The sequence below is a fragment of the Elephas maximus genome, chromosome 3 (genome assembly GCF_024166365.1).
Source record: "Elephas maximus indicus isolate mEleMax1 chromosome 3, mEleMax1 primary haplotype, whole genome shotgun sequence".
In the NCBI taxonomy this organism is placed as follows: domain Eukaryota; kingdom Metazoa; phylum Chordata; class Mammalia; order Proboscidea; family Elephantidae; genus Elephas; species Elephas maximus.
Genome location: NC_064821.1, coordinates 20,457,005 through 20,473,075, shown reverse-complemented (window position 1 = coordinate 20,473,075; position 16,071 = coordinate 20,457,005). Strand labels below are relative to the sequence as shown.

At 42.0% G+C, this 16,071-nt stretch overlaps 1 protein-coding gene across 1 annotated transcript; it reads right to left on the bottom strand.

Moving 5' to 3' along the window:
* Nucleotides 1–306: 306 nt before the first annotated feature.
* On the bottom strand, nt 307–2,337 carry LOC126071012 (serine/threonine-protein kinase MARK2-like). The gene has a single exon (XM_049875322.1). The coding sequence runs from the start codon at nt 2,335–2,337 to the stop codon at nt 307–309; it is 2,031 nt and encodes a 676-aa protein (XP_049731279.1).
* Nucleotides 2,338–16,071: the final 13,734 nt, after the last annotated feature.

The following is a 16,071-nucleotide window of genomic DNA, read 5'->3' as shown; positions in this document are numbered from 1 at the left end:
AACCAGCTCCATGGAGCCCAACGAGATGATGTGGAAGATCTGCCAAGTGTGCGATGCCAACAGCTGCGAGTGGGATGTCTCCCGGGCATATGTGTTGCTGTGCACACGTGACGTGCAGGCCAAGAGGACTTTGTGCAGTGGAGGATGAAGGTATGCACACTGCCTTGATGATTGCTCAACAGGGTTCAAGTGAAGTGAATTTCGGGCACCTTTTTTAGGTGGGTTTTCCGAACATTGCCTTCAAAATTACAGAGGAGCTTAAACCTTGGAACTCCTGTTTTCTCTCAGGCAGCTGCTGCCCCCATTTTAAAGTGCAAGGTCACTGGTGATTTTTGAGACAATGTTATTGAAGGCCTCAGAGGTCCCTGAAATTCTCTTCACTTTTACCCCATTGAGAGTCCTCCGAGGCAGGGTGCACACCTCCATCCTCCACTGAGTGAAGTCCTGTTGTCCTGGTGTGCCATTCATACACAGCAGTGTGTATTTGTGGGTGAGATCCCAGTCACAGCCATTGGCATCCAACACTTGACAGATCTCCTGCAGCATCTCGTCGGGCTCCAAGGAACTGGTGATCTTCATCCTCCAGGTAAATTTGAGAGAGCGTGGTTTGGCCTGTTGAGGTTTGATCATTTGTGCAGCTTTGCTGTCCGATGCTTTGTGGTCCTTTTTGTCATATGTAAAACAAAGGCATCTTCTCATGAGCTTAAAGAACCTCCCAGTGGCCCGCTTCCAGCCCTGGCTGCTGACAGAGGAAGAGGCTGGACTCACAGTCTGGGGCAAACTTGGCTGGTCAGGTAACTCATGCACTTGCTCCTCAGAGGAAGAGGCTAGACTCACAGTCTGGGGCAAACTCGGCTGGTCAGGTAACTCAAGCACGTGCTCCTCATTTGTGGAGCTTAGATTTGACATTCCCTGGGTAAAACTGGTTTTCTCCGGGGCCCCGGCACTCTCGTTGATGGTGTAGGCTGAGGAGGAAGGCACAGAAACACACTGGGGTGGTGTGATGGGCTGTGGCACCTCACTGTTTCTCCCCTTGGCATACAGGTCAGAGTCCTGGTTGGGCTGTGCCCAGGCTGTGGTAGATTGCTGCCGCAGGTGGGCCAGGGCCAGGGAGAATGATGGAGAAGTAGACACCATGGAGGTCCCCATCCCTCCCTCAGAGAGAGTGTTCAAAGCATCGCGGATGTAGTAACCAAAGGTGGGAATGGTGGGCTCGGTGTAACTACGCTGTTTGGGTTTAGGACAGACGGTAGGAGGCACTTCATGGGATGAGGAAGGAGTGTGGCTATCGGTGCAATGGGCTTCAGCCTGGGGTTCCAGGGTGCTGGTGTGGCTGTCAATCTCATATGTGTCGTGACGCAGGATCAGATAGGTGGCGTTCGCATCATTGTAATTGTGGTTCAACAGTGAGTCATGAATGTCTTCCTGCACGTAACCTGTGTTCACCGTCACCTCAGTGTGCCAGTGGTTATCGTAGTCTGGGAGTGGCTGCACATAGAGCTTTTGTTTTTCTTCATGGCTCACCTTCATCCATGGATGTGCTAGGATGTCCTCTAACGTGGCTCTCTTTCTTGGGTCACGAATGAAAATTTTACTGAGCAGGTGTTGACACTGGCTAGACATGTGGAAGGGAACGTGATATTGTCCCTGCAGCACCTGCTCTCGCAGCTTCGTCAAGGTCTTCCCACGAAAAGGCAGAGATCCAGTTACCATGAAGTATAGGATGACTCCCAGGCTCCACACATCCACTGGGGGTCCGTCATACTTTTCTCCCTGAAGGAGTTCTGGGGCAGAATAAGGGGGAGTGCCACAGAAGGTATCCAGCTTGCTCCCTGTGGTGAATTCAGTTCCTAAACCAAAGTCTGCAAGTTTGATGTTCATTCGCTTGTCCAATAGTAGGTTTTCTGTTTTCAGATCCCTATGAACAATACTCTTGTCGTGGCAGTACTTCACCGCTGACACTATTTGTTGGAATTTCGTTTGGGCCTCTTTTTCGCTCATGAAGCCATGATTCACTAGGTGGTAAAAGAGGTCCCTTCCACTTGCATACTCCATCACTATATAGAGGGCGTGCTCATTCTCTATGACTTCAAACAGCTTTACAATATTTGGATGATGGAGATCCTTCATAATTTCTATCTCTCTGTATAGTCTGTGGAGGTCGGAGGACGTGTGCTGGATCTTGTCAATTATTTTAATGGCTACCTCTTGGCCGGTGATGATGTGCTGGGCCAGCTTGACCTTGGCAGATGCCCCCTTGCCGATGGTTCTGAGGAGGTGGTAGCGTCCCACATGAGTTTCCTCCACAGCAGAGAAGGCTAAGTGGCTCTGCAGCATGTTGGCTATGGTGCGAAGGCGTAGCGGGCTTTGGGATAAGAGGTGCCCTGGTGGTAGGATTAAAAACTTAAAAACCCAAAACCCTAAAAAGTGGTGACTAAAAACTTAATGAAATATGGAAAAAATGAGAAAAAGTTAAAATATAATCAAAAAGGTAAAATGAGAAAAGAGGAAGTAAAATTTTAAAAACTGATAAAAATAAGATAAATTGTATATATAAACAAAACAAGAAATCAATGAGAAAGATTCAAAAAAGGAATAAATAACATGAGGATAAGAAAAAATACAAAATAAAACAATAATAGTAAGATGATAAAAAAATTAACAAGTACCTAGAAAAAAGAAAAATTGAGGATGTAAAGGAAGAATAAAATGAAAAACGAATGAATGCAAATGAGGAAAAACAAAGAGAAAATAAGAATAGCTGGCGAGGAAATAGAAAAACCACAATTTAAAGAGAAAACAAGCCAAGTTTGGTCACGATGTCTCAGGTCACTGAAGGAGCTTCCTGAGCCAGAAAGACCACAAACCTAGGTTTCCAGGGACTTATATAGGGGCTTGGAGTTCCAAAGAATTGGCTCCTTATGAGGTCACCACAAGAAATGGACCAATAAAAACGGGGGGTAATTGACTGTGCTTTTTGCTCTCAGGGATTCTTTACTCATTTTTTTTAGAAGAAAAATGTGTGTCTGTGTGTGTGTGTGTGTAGAGCGAGAATTCCACAGAGCTTTTCTTTCCTTTTTATTGATCTTCATGTTATTTTTTTTATTGTGTTCCAAATATACATAATAAAACACGCCATTTCAACAATTTCTACATGTGCATTTGTTACATTGCTTATATTCAAGCTGTGCAAGCATTTCACGGTTTATGTTCCAAATCATTCCACTACCTTTCACATAAACTCAATGATCCTAATCAAAAACTCTTCCTTCCCCCTCCCTGTCACCCCTGGTAACCACTAATAAGCTTTGTTTTGTGTATATTTGCTTATGTCCTATAAGTGAGATCAGAATGCATCTCTCCTTTTCTGACTGACTGACTTTTCTCAGCTTGGTGTTTTCAGGCTTCATCCATGTTGTCGTATGCATCAAGACTTCATTTTTGGGAGTGTGTGTAATATTCCATTGTCCCTGGCTTGCACCAACAGTTAATTGCTCATCTACTAGTTTGGGGGTTCAAACCCACCCAGAGACTTCTCAGAAGACAGGCCCGGTGATCTGCTTTTGAAAGGTCAGAGCCTTGAAAACCTTGTGGAGCAGTTCTACTCCATTGTGTGTACGTACCAAAGTTTGTGTATCCATTCACCTGCTGATGGACATTTTGGCTGTGTTCATCTTTTGCTTCTTGTGAAAAGTGCTGCAGTGAACAGTTGTATATAGATTTCCGCTTGCGTTCCTGCCTTGCATAGTGGCTGTTGTTGTTATTAGATGCTGTCGAGTTGATTCTGACTCATAGTGACCCTAGGTACAACACAACAAAACAGTTCTGGGTCCTGCCCCATCATCAGAATTGTTGCTGTGTTTGAGCCCACTGTTGCAGCCACTGTGTCAGTCTGTCTTGTCAAGGTCTTCCTCTTTCTCCCTAACCCTCTACTTCACTAAGTGTCTTAGTTATCTAGTGCTGCCATAACAGCAATACCACAAGTGGATGGCTTTAACAAAGAGAAATTTATTCTCTCCCAGTCTACAAGGCTACAAGTCCAAACTCAGGGTGCCAACTCCCAGGGAATTCTTTCTATCTTTGTTGTTTCTGGGAGAAGGTCCTTGTCATCAATCATTTTCTCCTGGCCTAGGAGCTTCTCAGCACAGTGACCGTAGGTCCAAAGAATGTGCTCTGCTCCTGGCACATCTTTCTTGGTGGCATGAGGTACTTATATCTCTCTGATTACATTTCTCTCCTTTTATCTCTTGGAAGATAAAAGGTGATAGAGGTCACACCCCAGGGAACCTCCCCTTCCATCGGATCTGGGCTGTGACTTTCGTAAACGCGTTTCATCCCTTTCTATTCAATCCATGACATTCCACCTTGTTGTTGTTGTTGCTAGGTGCCATCGAGTCGGTTCTGACTCATAGTGACCCTATGCACAACAGAGCGAAACACTGCCCGGTCCTGCGCTATCCTTACAATCGTAGTTATACTGGAGCTTATTGTTGCAGCCACTGTGTCAATCCACCTCCTTGAGGGTCTTCCTCTTTTCCGGTAACCCTGTACTCTGCCAAGCATGATGTCCTTCTGCAGGGACTGATTGCTCCTGACAACGTGTCCAAAGTATGTAAGATGCAGTCTCACCATCCTTGCCTCTAAGGAGCATTCTGCTGCACTTCTTCCAAGACAGATTTGTTCGTTCTTTTGGAGGTCCATGGTATATTCAGTATTCTTCGCCAACACCACAATTCAAAGGTGTCAGTTCTACTTTGGTCTTCCTTATTCATTGTCCAGCTTTCACACGCGTATGATGTGATTGAAAATACCATGGCTTGGGTCAGGCACATCTTAGTCTTCAGGTGACATCTTTGCTCTTCAACACTTTGAAGAGGTCCTTTGCAGCAGATTTGCCCAATGCAACGCGTCTTATGATTTCTTGACTGCTGCTTCCATGGGTGTTGATTGTGGATCCAAGTAAAATGAAATCCTTGACAACTTCACTCTTTTCTTCGTTTGTCATGATGTTGCTCATCAGTCCAGTTGTGAGAATTTTTGTTTTCTTTATGTTGAGGTGTAATCCATACTGAAGGCTGTGGTCTTTGATCTTCATCTGTAAGTGCTTCAAGTCCTCTTCACTTTCAGCAAGCAAGGTTGTGTCATCTGCATAACGCTAGTTGTTAATGAGTCTTTCTCCAATCCTGATGCCCCATTCTTCTTCATATAGTCCAGCTTCTCGTATTATTTGCTCAGCATGCAGATTGAATAGGTATGGTGAAAGAATACAACCCTGATGCACACCTTTCTTTACTTTAAACCAATTAGTATCCCCTTGTTCTGTCCAAAGAACTGCCTGTTGATCTATGTAAAGGTTCCTCAAGAGCACAATTAAGCGTTCTGGAATTCCCATTCTTTGTCTTATCCATAGTTTGTTATGATCCACACAGTCGAATGCCTTTGCATAGTCAATAAAACACAGGTACACATCCTTCAGGTATTCTCTGCTTTCAGCCAGGATCCCTCTGACAGCAGCAATGATATCCCTGATTCCACATCCTCTTCTGAAACCTGCCTGAATTTCTGGCAGTTCCCTGTCGACATACTGCTGTAGCCGTTTTTGAATGATCTTCAGGAAAATTTTCCTTGTATGTGATATTAACGATATTCTATAACTTCCACATTCGGTTGGATCACCTTTCTTTGGAATAGGCATAAATATGGATCTCTTCCAGTCAGTTGGCCAGGAAGCTGTCTTCCATATTTCTTGGCATAGACGAGTGAGCACGTCCAGCGCTACATCTGTTTGTTGAAACATCTCAACTGATATTCCATCAGTTCCTGGAGCCTCGTTTTTCGCCAGTGCTTTCAGAGCGGCTTGGACTTCTTCCTTCAGTACCATCGGTTCCTGATCATATGCCACCTCTTGAAATGGTTGAATATCAACTAACTCTTTTTGGTATAATGACTCTGTGTATTCCTTCCATCTTCTTTTGATGCTTCCTGCATCGTTTAATATTTTCCCCGTGGAATCCTTCACTATTGCAACTCGAGGTTTGAATTTTTTCTTCAATCCTTTCAGCTTGAGAAATGCCGAGCGTGTTCTTCCCTTTTGGTTTTCCATCTGCAGCTCCTTGTACATGTCATTATAATACTTTGTCTTCTCAGCTGCCCTTTGAAATCTTCTGGTCAGTTCTTTTACTTCATCAATTCTTCCTTTTGCTTTAGCTGTTCGACGCTCAAGAGCAAGGTTCAGAGTCTCCTCTGACATCCATCTTGGTCTTTGTTTCCTGTCTTTTCAATGACGTCTTGCTTTCTTCATGGATGATGTCCTTGATGTCATTCCACAACTCATCTGGTCTGCGGTCACTAGTGTTCAATGCATCAAACCTATTCTTGAGATGGTCTCTAAATTCAGGTGGGGTATATTCAAAGTCATATTTTGGGTCTTGTGGACTTGCTCTGATTTTCTTCAGTTTCAGCTTGAACTTGCATATGAGCAATGGATGGTCTGTTCCCCAGTCGGCCCCTGGCCTTGTTCTGGCTGATGATATTGAGCTTTTCCATCATCTCTTTCCACAGATGTAGTCAGTTTGATTTCTGTGTGTTCCATCTGGTGAGGTCCATGTGTGTAGTCACTGTATATGTTGGTGAAAGAAGGTATTTGTAATGAAGAAGTCATTGGTCTTGCAAAATTCTGTCATTTGATCTCCAGCACTGTTTCTATCACCAAGGCCATATTTTCCAACTACTGATCCTTCTTCTTTGTTTCCAGCTTTCGCATTCCAACCGGCAGTAATTTTCAATGCATCTTGATTGCATGTTAGATCAATTTCAGACTGTAGCAGCTGATAAAAATCTTCTCTTTCTTCATCTTTGGCCCTAGTGTTTGGTGCGTAAATTTGAATAATAGTCGTATTAACTGGTCTTCCTTGTAGGCGTATGGATATTATCCTATCACTGACAGCGTTGTGCTTCAGGATAAATCTTGAAATATCCTTTTTGTTGATGAATGCAACACCATTTCTCTTCGAGTTGTCATTCCCAACATAGTAGACTATATGATTGTCCGATTCAAAATGGCCAATACCAGTGCATTTCAGCTCACTAATGCCTAGGATATCAATGTTTATGCGTTCCATTTCATTTTTGCCAATTTCCAATTTTCCTAGATTCATACTTCATACATTCCAGGTTCCAATTATTAATGGATGTTTGCAGGTGTTTCTTCTCATTTTGAGTCGTGCCACATCAGCAGATGAAGGTCCCAAAAGCTTTATTCCATCCACGTCATTAAGGTCGACTCTACTTTGAGGGGGCAGCTCTTCCCCAGTGATCTTTTGAGTGCCTTCCAACCTGAGGGGCTCATTTTCAGGCAGTATATCAGGCAGTGTTCCAGTGCTATTCCTAAGGTTTTCACTGGCTAATGCTTTTCAGAAGTAGACTGCCGGGTCCTTGTTCCTAGTCTGTCTTAGTCTGGAAGCTCAGCTGAAACCTGTCCTCCATGGGCAACCCTGCTGGTATCTGAATACCAGTGGCATAGCTTCCAGCATCACAACAACACAAAAGCCCCTACAGTATGACAAACTGCCAGACACGTGGGGGTTCCAGCTGTAGACCCCCAAAATTCATGTCCTTGCCACATGTAAAACACTTTCACCCCCTTATATCATCCCAAAAGCCTTAAATCCAAGTCCAAATTCTTTCCTGTTGCATAATTTCTCTTCATCTGTGAAATCTAGAAGTTTTTTTGCTTTCAAAGTAGAATAATGGAACAGGCACAAGGTAAACCTTTCTATTAGAAATGGTAGAAATTGGAGGGAACGAGGAGATGGGGTCATTACCAACAATTTACATTACCTCTCAAGGGTCGAAAATAACCCTCTGTTCTGAGAGACCATCTGGGTAATGGCCCTGCCCTCCAGATACGAAGTGTTGGCTACAATCTCTGAATTCTGGCTGGAGTCCCCTAGGGCTTGAACTTCAGCTCTACCTCCCAGGCCCACGGGAACGGCAACTCTGTTCCATCAGCTTTGGGCAGCCCCATTCTCCTAGTCCATCTGAGTGGCGACTCTATCCACTCGGCCTTAGCAAACCCCATTCTTCTGCCCTTTGAGCATGGCAGCCCTGCCCCCTCAGCTTTGGTCAGTGAATCTGGCCCAATCCTTTAGCAAAATATTACTTTCATGTGATGTTAGTGACACTGTTGGATAAATTCCACATTCTGTTGGATCACCATTCTTTAGAATGGGCACATATATCTCTTCCAGTTTGTTGGCCAGTTAGCCAACATCCAAATTTCTTGCCATAGATGCGTGAGTACCTCCATTGCTGCATGCATTTGTTGAAACATCTCAACTGGTGCTTAATTCCTAGAGCCGTGTTTTTCACCAATGTCTTCAGTGTAGCCTATGTTTGAGGCCATTGTTGATGCCACTGTGTCAATCCATCTTGTTGAGGCTCTTCCTCTGTTCTGCTGACCTTGTCCTTTACCAAACATAATATCCAGGAGGATTGGTCCCTCTTGGTAACCCGTCCAAAGTAAGTGAGGCGAAATTTTCCCATCCACCGTCTAAGGAGCATTCTGGCCATACTTCTTGTAAGATCTATTTGTTTATTTCAGCAGTCGATGGTATATTATTCAATATTCTTTGCCAACACTATCATTTAGGTGTCTGTAAAGACTCTAACGATCCCTGGTGGTGCAGTAGTTAAGCACTCAGCTGCTAAGGAAAAGGTCAGTGGTTTGAACCCACCAGCCCCTCCGTGGAATAAAGACGTGGCAGTGTGTTTCCATAAAGATGAAAGCCTCAGAAACCCTGTGGGGGCAGTTTTCTGTCTGTAATGTCACTATGAGTTGGAATTGATAGCTATGGGTAAAGACTTTTACTCTGTGAGATTAAGGTGAGAGTAAGAGATGAAGCAAGCTCAGATTTTGGCCAGTCCAAATGGAAGTCCAAAGCCAAGCCACCCCTGCCAAAGCAATGTGTGGGAAAGGAACCCAAGACTGTGTCGAGTTTGGATTTGGGTGAGGATCTGGAGTCTGACCTGAAATTAGATTCTGCAGGCATGGAGGCACAACTACTAGAGTGAGGGCATGTGGAGTTCAATTTATTAATGGAGTATTAGCTCATGCCTGTCTCACAGTGGGTGTAGTGGGTCCCCGAACCCATACTGTAGTGATTTCCCCAGATCCAGAATGCGTAATTGGAATAGTCATGCTCAGCAACTGGCAGAAGCCACATGCTGGCTCCCTGACACATGGAGCGAGGGATATTATGGTACGAAAGTCTAAGTAGAAGCCATTAGAACTGCCCCTACCTAGGAATATAGGAAAGCAAAAGCAATGCTGCATTCCTGGAGGGATTGGAGAGATTACTGCCACCATTAAGGATTTGAAGAATGCATGGATATTGATTCCCACCACATCCGTATTGAACTGGCCTGTTTGTCTCGTGAAAAAACAAATGGATCTTAGAGAATGACAGTGGATTATTGAAAACTTAACCAGCTGGAGACTGCAATTGCAGCTGCTGTTCCAGATGTGGTTTCATTGCCTTAGCAAATGAATATATCTCCTGGTACCTCGTATGGACCTGTTGATGTGTGTAATGCCTTTTTCTCCATACCTGTTTCAAAGGACCTCCAGAAGCCATAAGCCTTCAGCTGGCAAGGCCAGCAGTACACCTTTACTCTTCTGCCTCGGTGGTGTATCAACTCTCCAGTCTCATGTCATTTCAGCCTGAAGGGATCTCATTACCACCAAGCAAGAAGAGAGAGAAGAGGACTGCCTACTTTGGACACAGGGTCCCTGCACTGAGAAGCTCCTGGACCCAGGGTAAGACTGATGACAAGGACTTTCCTGAAGAGCCTTCCCTTGGAGCTTGTGCCTGAATTTAGCATTCTAGCCTCCTAAACTGTGAGAGAATAAATTTCTTTTTGTTAAAGACATTTTCTTGTGGCATTTTTGTTATAGCAGTGCTAGATATCTATGGCAAAATTCAAAGCCAACCTTCTTTGAGTAGAATATTTACACAGCTACAGGTCTCCTGTTGCTGTATTTATCATCTATCCTTGTTAAAAAGTTGCGGTGCTATTAAATTTTTTTGCTAAATTTTTAAACACAAATAAAAATGTTAATCTTGGAAATTTGCTGTAATTCCATTGGCATGTATATTTTATTACCACAGCAATTCTGAGACTCAAAATATTTTTTATCGTACTAGCTTTATGTGTAGTATTTGGGGGAAGAATTAAGAGAACAGAGAATTTAGAAATGGGTAATCCAAAGCATGAGATCGCAAACACTGTCATGAACTGGGGTTTGAGTCATAAGACAGAAAAAGAAACAGTGAATGAATATTCACGTTCTCTTCTCCTCCTGCAGGAAGTCTGACATTGGCCTGCATCTTGCCACATCCATCTTGACCTGTCTGTGTGTTCAGTACTTCACATTCTAACCAGAATATCCTTGCAAAAATAAATCAAATGACTCCCGTGTTTACAATCCTTTCATGAATTCTCATTAGTTTTAGGAGAAGTTTCAAATTCTGAATGCAGCCTATTCAGTCTTCCATTATCTGGCGCCTAAAACTTCAGTTATTACTTTCCCTGTTTCACTCTCTGGACTGCAGTCATAAGGAAACTGCAAATACCCTGTCATCTCTACTGTTCCATTCATCCTAAATTCTCCCTCTCCAGCCCCGACTGCTAACTAGATTTTACCAATCTTTCAGGTCTCTGATCAAATGTAACTTCTTCAGAAAGTATACTTCCGGGCCATTACTGTTCTTCCTCACGGCATCTGGGATTCTCTTTATACTCCTTCTCACATGTCAATTATTTGTGCAACAATATAGAGGTTTTCAGTGGTATATAGGGCTAACGTGTCTACAGATGCATTGTCATAGGCCCGTTTGTGATCTACACACAGCTTGTTGCCTCAGCATTCATTAATCCCTCCTAGCTACCTGCCCACCCAAGTTCTCACATGGCCATTCTTATCTTGTCACATGGTCTCTGGACAGTTGTAGCCTCCACCCTCCCTGAGGACTCCAAATGCATATCTCTAGACAGGATCACTCCAGATTGTTAGATTCTCCACGTGGAAGTTTAATAGATACATCAAGTTTGACATGTTCAAAATCCTAATCCTTGTTTTTATTGTTAGATCTCATTGAGTCAATTGTGACTCATAGCGATCCTGTGTACAACAGAGTGAAACACTGCCTGGTCCTGCACCATCCTCACAATCATTGTTATGCCGGAGCCCATTGTTGCAGCCACTGCGTCAATCCATCTCGTTGGGGGTCTTCCACTTTTTCGATGACCCTCTTGTTGACCAAGGTTGATATCTTTCTCCAGGGACTGATCCCTCATGATAACATGTCAAAAGAAAGTGAGACCAAACCTGGACATTATTTCTTGGAATGAGCATTCTGGCTGTACTTGTTCCAAGACAGATTTGTTTGTTCCACCAGTACTCATGGCATATTCAATATTCTTTGCTGATACCGTAATTCAAAGTTATCAATTCTTTGGTCTTCCGTAGGCATTGTCCAGCTCTCTCATGCATGTGAGGTACTTGAAAACAGCATGGCTTGGTAAGGTGCACCTTAGTCGTTAAAGTGATAGCTTTGCCTTTTAGCACTTTAAAGAGGTCTTTTGCAGTAGGTTTGCCCGATGCAATACGTCATCTGATTTTTTTTAATTTTTTTTTGTGCTTTAAGTGAAAGTTTAGAAATCAAGTCAGTGTCTCATACAAAAATTTATACATACTTTGCTATATACTCCTAATTGCTCTCCTACTAATAAAACAACACACTCCTTCCCTCCATTCTCTCTTTTCGTGTCCATTCAGCCAGCTTCTGACCCCCTCTGCCCTCCCATCTCCCCTGCATACAGGAGATGCCAACATAGTCTCATGTGTCCTCTTGATCCGAGAAGCTTCTTCACCAGTATCATTTTCCATCCCATATTCCAGTCTAATCCCTGTCTGAAGAGTTGGCTTTGAGAATGGTTCCTGTTTTGGGCTAATAGAAGGTCTGGGGACTGTAGCCTCTGGGGTCCTTCTAGTCCCATTCTGACAATTAAGTCTGGTCTTTTTATGAGAATTAGGGGTCTGCATCCCACTGCTCTCCTGATCTCTCAGGGCTTCTTTGTTGTGTTCCCTGTCAGAGGAGTCATTGGTTGTGGGCAGGCACCATCTAGTTCTTCTGGTCTCAGGCTGGTGTAGTCTCTGGTTTGTGTGGTCTTTTCTGTCTCTTAGGCTCATAGTTACCTTGTGTCTTTGGTGTTCTTCATTCTTCCTTGCTCCAGGTGGATTGAGACCAGTTGATGCATCTTAGATGGCTACTTGCCAGCGTTTAAGACCCCAGAGGCCACTCTCCAAAGTGGGATGCAGAATGCTTTCTTAATAGGTTTATTATGGCAATTGACTTCGATGTCTCCTGAAACCATTGTGTCCAAACCCCTGCCCGTGCTACACTGGCCTTTGAAGCATTCAGTTTAATCAGGAAACTAATTTGCTTTTGGATTAGTCCAGTTGTGTTGACCTTTCCTGTATTGTGTGTTGTCTTTCCCTTCACCAAAAAAAAAAAAAAAAAACTTATCTACTATCTAATTAGTGAAAACCCCTTTCCCTCCCGCCCTCCATCCACCCTCTTATAACCATCAAAGAATATTTTCTCCTCTGTTTAAACTATTTCTCCAGCTCTTATACTAGTGGTCTTACACAATATTTGTACTTTTGCATCTAACTAATTTCACTCAGCATAATGTCTTTCAGATTTTTCCATGTTATAAAAAGTTTCATGGATTCATCATTGTTCTTTATTGATGTGTTGTGTTCCATTGCGCAAATATACCATAATTTATTTATCCATTTACCCTTTGATGGCCACCTTGGTTGCGTCCAACTTTTTGCTGTTGTAAACAGAGCTGCAGTGAACATGGGTGTGCATATATATGTCGTGTAAAGGCTCTTATTTCTCAAGGATGTATTCCAAGGAGTGGGATTGCTGGATCGTATGGTAGTTCGATTTCTAGTTTTTTAAGGAAGCACAAAATCAATTTCCAAAGTGGTTGTACCATTTTACATTCCCACCAGCAGTGTATAGGTGTTCCATTCATTCCACAACCTCTCCAATATTTATTCCTATGTGTTTTTTGGATTAAAGCCTGCCTTGCTGGAGTGAGATGGAATCGCGTTGTAGTTTTGATTTGCATTTCTCTGATGGCTAATGATCATGAGTATTTCCTCATGTGTCTGTTAGCTACCTGAGCCTTCTTTAGTGAAGTGCCTGTTCATATCCTTTGCCCATTTTTAATTGGATTATTTGTCTTTTTGTAGTTGAGTTTTTGTAGTATCATGTAGATTTTACAGATGAGGCGCTGATCGGAAATGCCATAGCTAAAAACTTTTTCCCAGTCTGTAGGTAATCTTTTTACTCTTTGGTGAAGTCTTTGGATGAGCATAGGTTTTTGTTTTTTAAGAGCTTCCACCAATCTAGTTTTTCTCCTGCATTGTTAGTAATGTTTAGTATACTGTTTATGCTATGTATTAGGGCTCCTAGTGTTGTCCCTGTTTTTTCTTCCATGATCTTTATCGTTTTAGATTTTATATTTAGTTCTTTGGTCCATTTTGAGCTTGTTTTTGTGCATGGTGTGAGGCATGGGCCTTGTTTCATTGCTTTGCAGATGGATATCCAGTTATGCCAGCACCGTGTGTTAAAAAGATTGTCTTTTCCCATTGAACTGACTTTGGGCCTTCGTCAAATATCAGGTGCTCATACGTGGATGGATTTATGTCTAGATTCTCAATTCTGTTCTGCTTGTCTATGTATGTGTTTTTGTACCAGTACCAGGCTGTTTTGACTACTGTGGCGGTGTAATAGGTTCTAAAATCAGGTAGAGTGAGGTCTCCCACTTTGTTCTTGTTTTTCAGTAATGCCTTACTTATCCGGGGTCTCTTTCCCTTCCTTATGAAGTTGGTGATTTGTTTCTCCATCTCATTAAAAAATATCATTGGAATTTGGATCGGAATTGCATTGTATCTATGGATGACTTTTGGTAGAATAGACATTTTCACAATGTTAAGTCTTCCTATCTGTGAGCAAGGTATGTTTTTCCACTTATGTAGGTGTCTTTTGGTTTCTTGCAGTAGTGTCTTGTAGTTTTCTTTGTATAGGTTTTTGCATTCTGGTAAGATTTATTCCTAAGTTATTTTATCTTCAGGGGGGCTGATGTAAATGGTATTGATTTGGTGATTTCATCTTCAGTGTTCTTTTTTTTTTTGGTGTAGAGGATTCCAACTGATTTTTGTATCTTTATCTTGTGTCTTGATACTCTGCTGAACTCTTCTATTAGTTTCAGTAGTTTTTTTGAGGATTCTTTAGCTTTTTCTGTATATAAGGTCATGTCATCTGCAAATAGAGGTACTTTTACTTCTTTACCAACCTGGATGCACTTTATTTTTTTATCTAGCCTAACTGCTCTGGCTAGGACCTCCAGCACAATGTTGAATAGGAGTGGTGATAAGGGGCATCCTTGTCTGGTTCCCTTTCTCAAGGGGAATGGTTTCAGAATCTCTCTGTTTAGGATGATGTTGGCTATTGGCTTTGTATAAGTGCCCTTTATTGTTTTGAGGAATTTTCCTTCTATTCCTATTTTGCTGAGTGATTTTATTATGAATGAGTGTTGAACTTTGTCAAATGCCTTTTCTGCGTCAATTGATAAAATCATGTAGTTCATTTATTTTGTTTTATTTATATGAGGAATTATATTAATTGTTTTTCTAATGTTGAACCATCCCTGCGTAAGTGTTATGAATCCCACTTGGTCATGGTGAATTATTTTTTTGATATGTGTTGTTGAATTCTGTTGGCGAGAATTTTGTTGAGGACTTTTGCATCTAAGTTCATGAGGGATATAAGTCTGTAATTTTCTTTTTTTGTGGTGTCTTTACCTGGTTTTGGTGTCAGGGATATGTTGGCTTCATAGACTGAGTTTGGGAGTATTCTTTCTTTTTCTATGCTCTGAAATACCTTCAGTAGTAGTGGTGTTACTCCTTCTCTGAAAATCTGGTAGAACTCTGTAGTGAAGCCGTGAAGGTCAGGGTTTTTTTTTTGTTGGGATTTTGATTTCCTTTTCAGTATCTTCTTTTGTTATGAGTCTATTTAGTTGTTCTAGTTCTGTTTGTGGTGGTTTAGGTAGGTAGTGTGTTTTTAGGAATTCCCAGATTTCCTCTAGGTTTTCAAATTTGTTAGAGTACAATTTTTCATAGTAATCTGATATGATTCCTTTAATTTCTCTTGGGTCTGTTATGATATCGCCCATCTCATTTCTTACTTGGGTTATTTGTTTCCTTTCCTGTTTTTCTTTTGTCAGTCTGGCCAATGATTTATCAATTTTTTAAATTTTTTTCAGAGAACCAGCTTTTGGTCTTGTTAGCTCTTTCAATTGTTTTTCTGTTCTCTAATTCATTTAATTTTGCTCTAATTTTTATTATTTGCTTTCTTCTGGTGCCCGAGGGTTTGTTTCTTTCTATTTGTTCAAGTTGTAGGAATAATTCTTTGATTTTGGCCGTTTCTTCTGTTTGGATACATGCATTTCTTGATATAAATTGACCTCTGAGTACTGGTTGCCCTGTGTCCCAACGGTTCTGATAGGAAGTATTTTCACTGTGATTGGATTCTATGAATTTCTTTATTGCCTCCTTAATGTCTCCTATAACCCAGTCTTTTTTGAGCCTGGTATTGTTCAGTTTCCAAGTATTTGATATTTTTTATCCTGGTTTTTCTGTTATTGATTTCTACTTTTTTGGTCTTATGGTTAGAGAAGATGTTTTGTAATATTTTGATGTTTTGGATTCTGCAAAGGCTTGCTTTATGACCTAATATGTGGTCTCTTCTAGAAAATGTTCCATGTGCACTAGGAAAAAAAGTATACTTGGTTGCTCGTGGGTAGAGTGTTCTGTATATGTCTATGAGGTTGAGTTGGTTGTTTGTGGCATTTATTGTCTTTATTGAGCTTCTTACTGGATGTCCTGTCCATCACCGAAAATGGTGTGTTGAAGTCTCGTACTACAATTGT

Excerpts from the sequence above, each read along its gene's own strand:
- LOC126071012 (XM_049875322.1), bottom strand. The coding sequence starts at position 2,337 with ATGCTGCAGAGCCACTTAGCCTTCTCTGCTGTGGAGGAAACTCATGTG.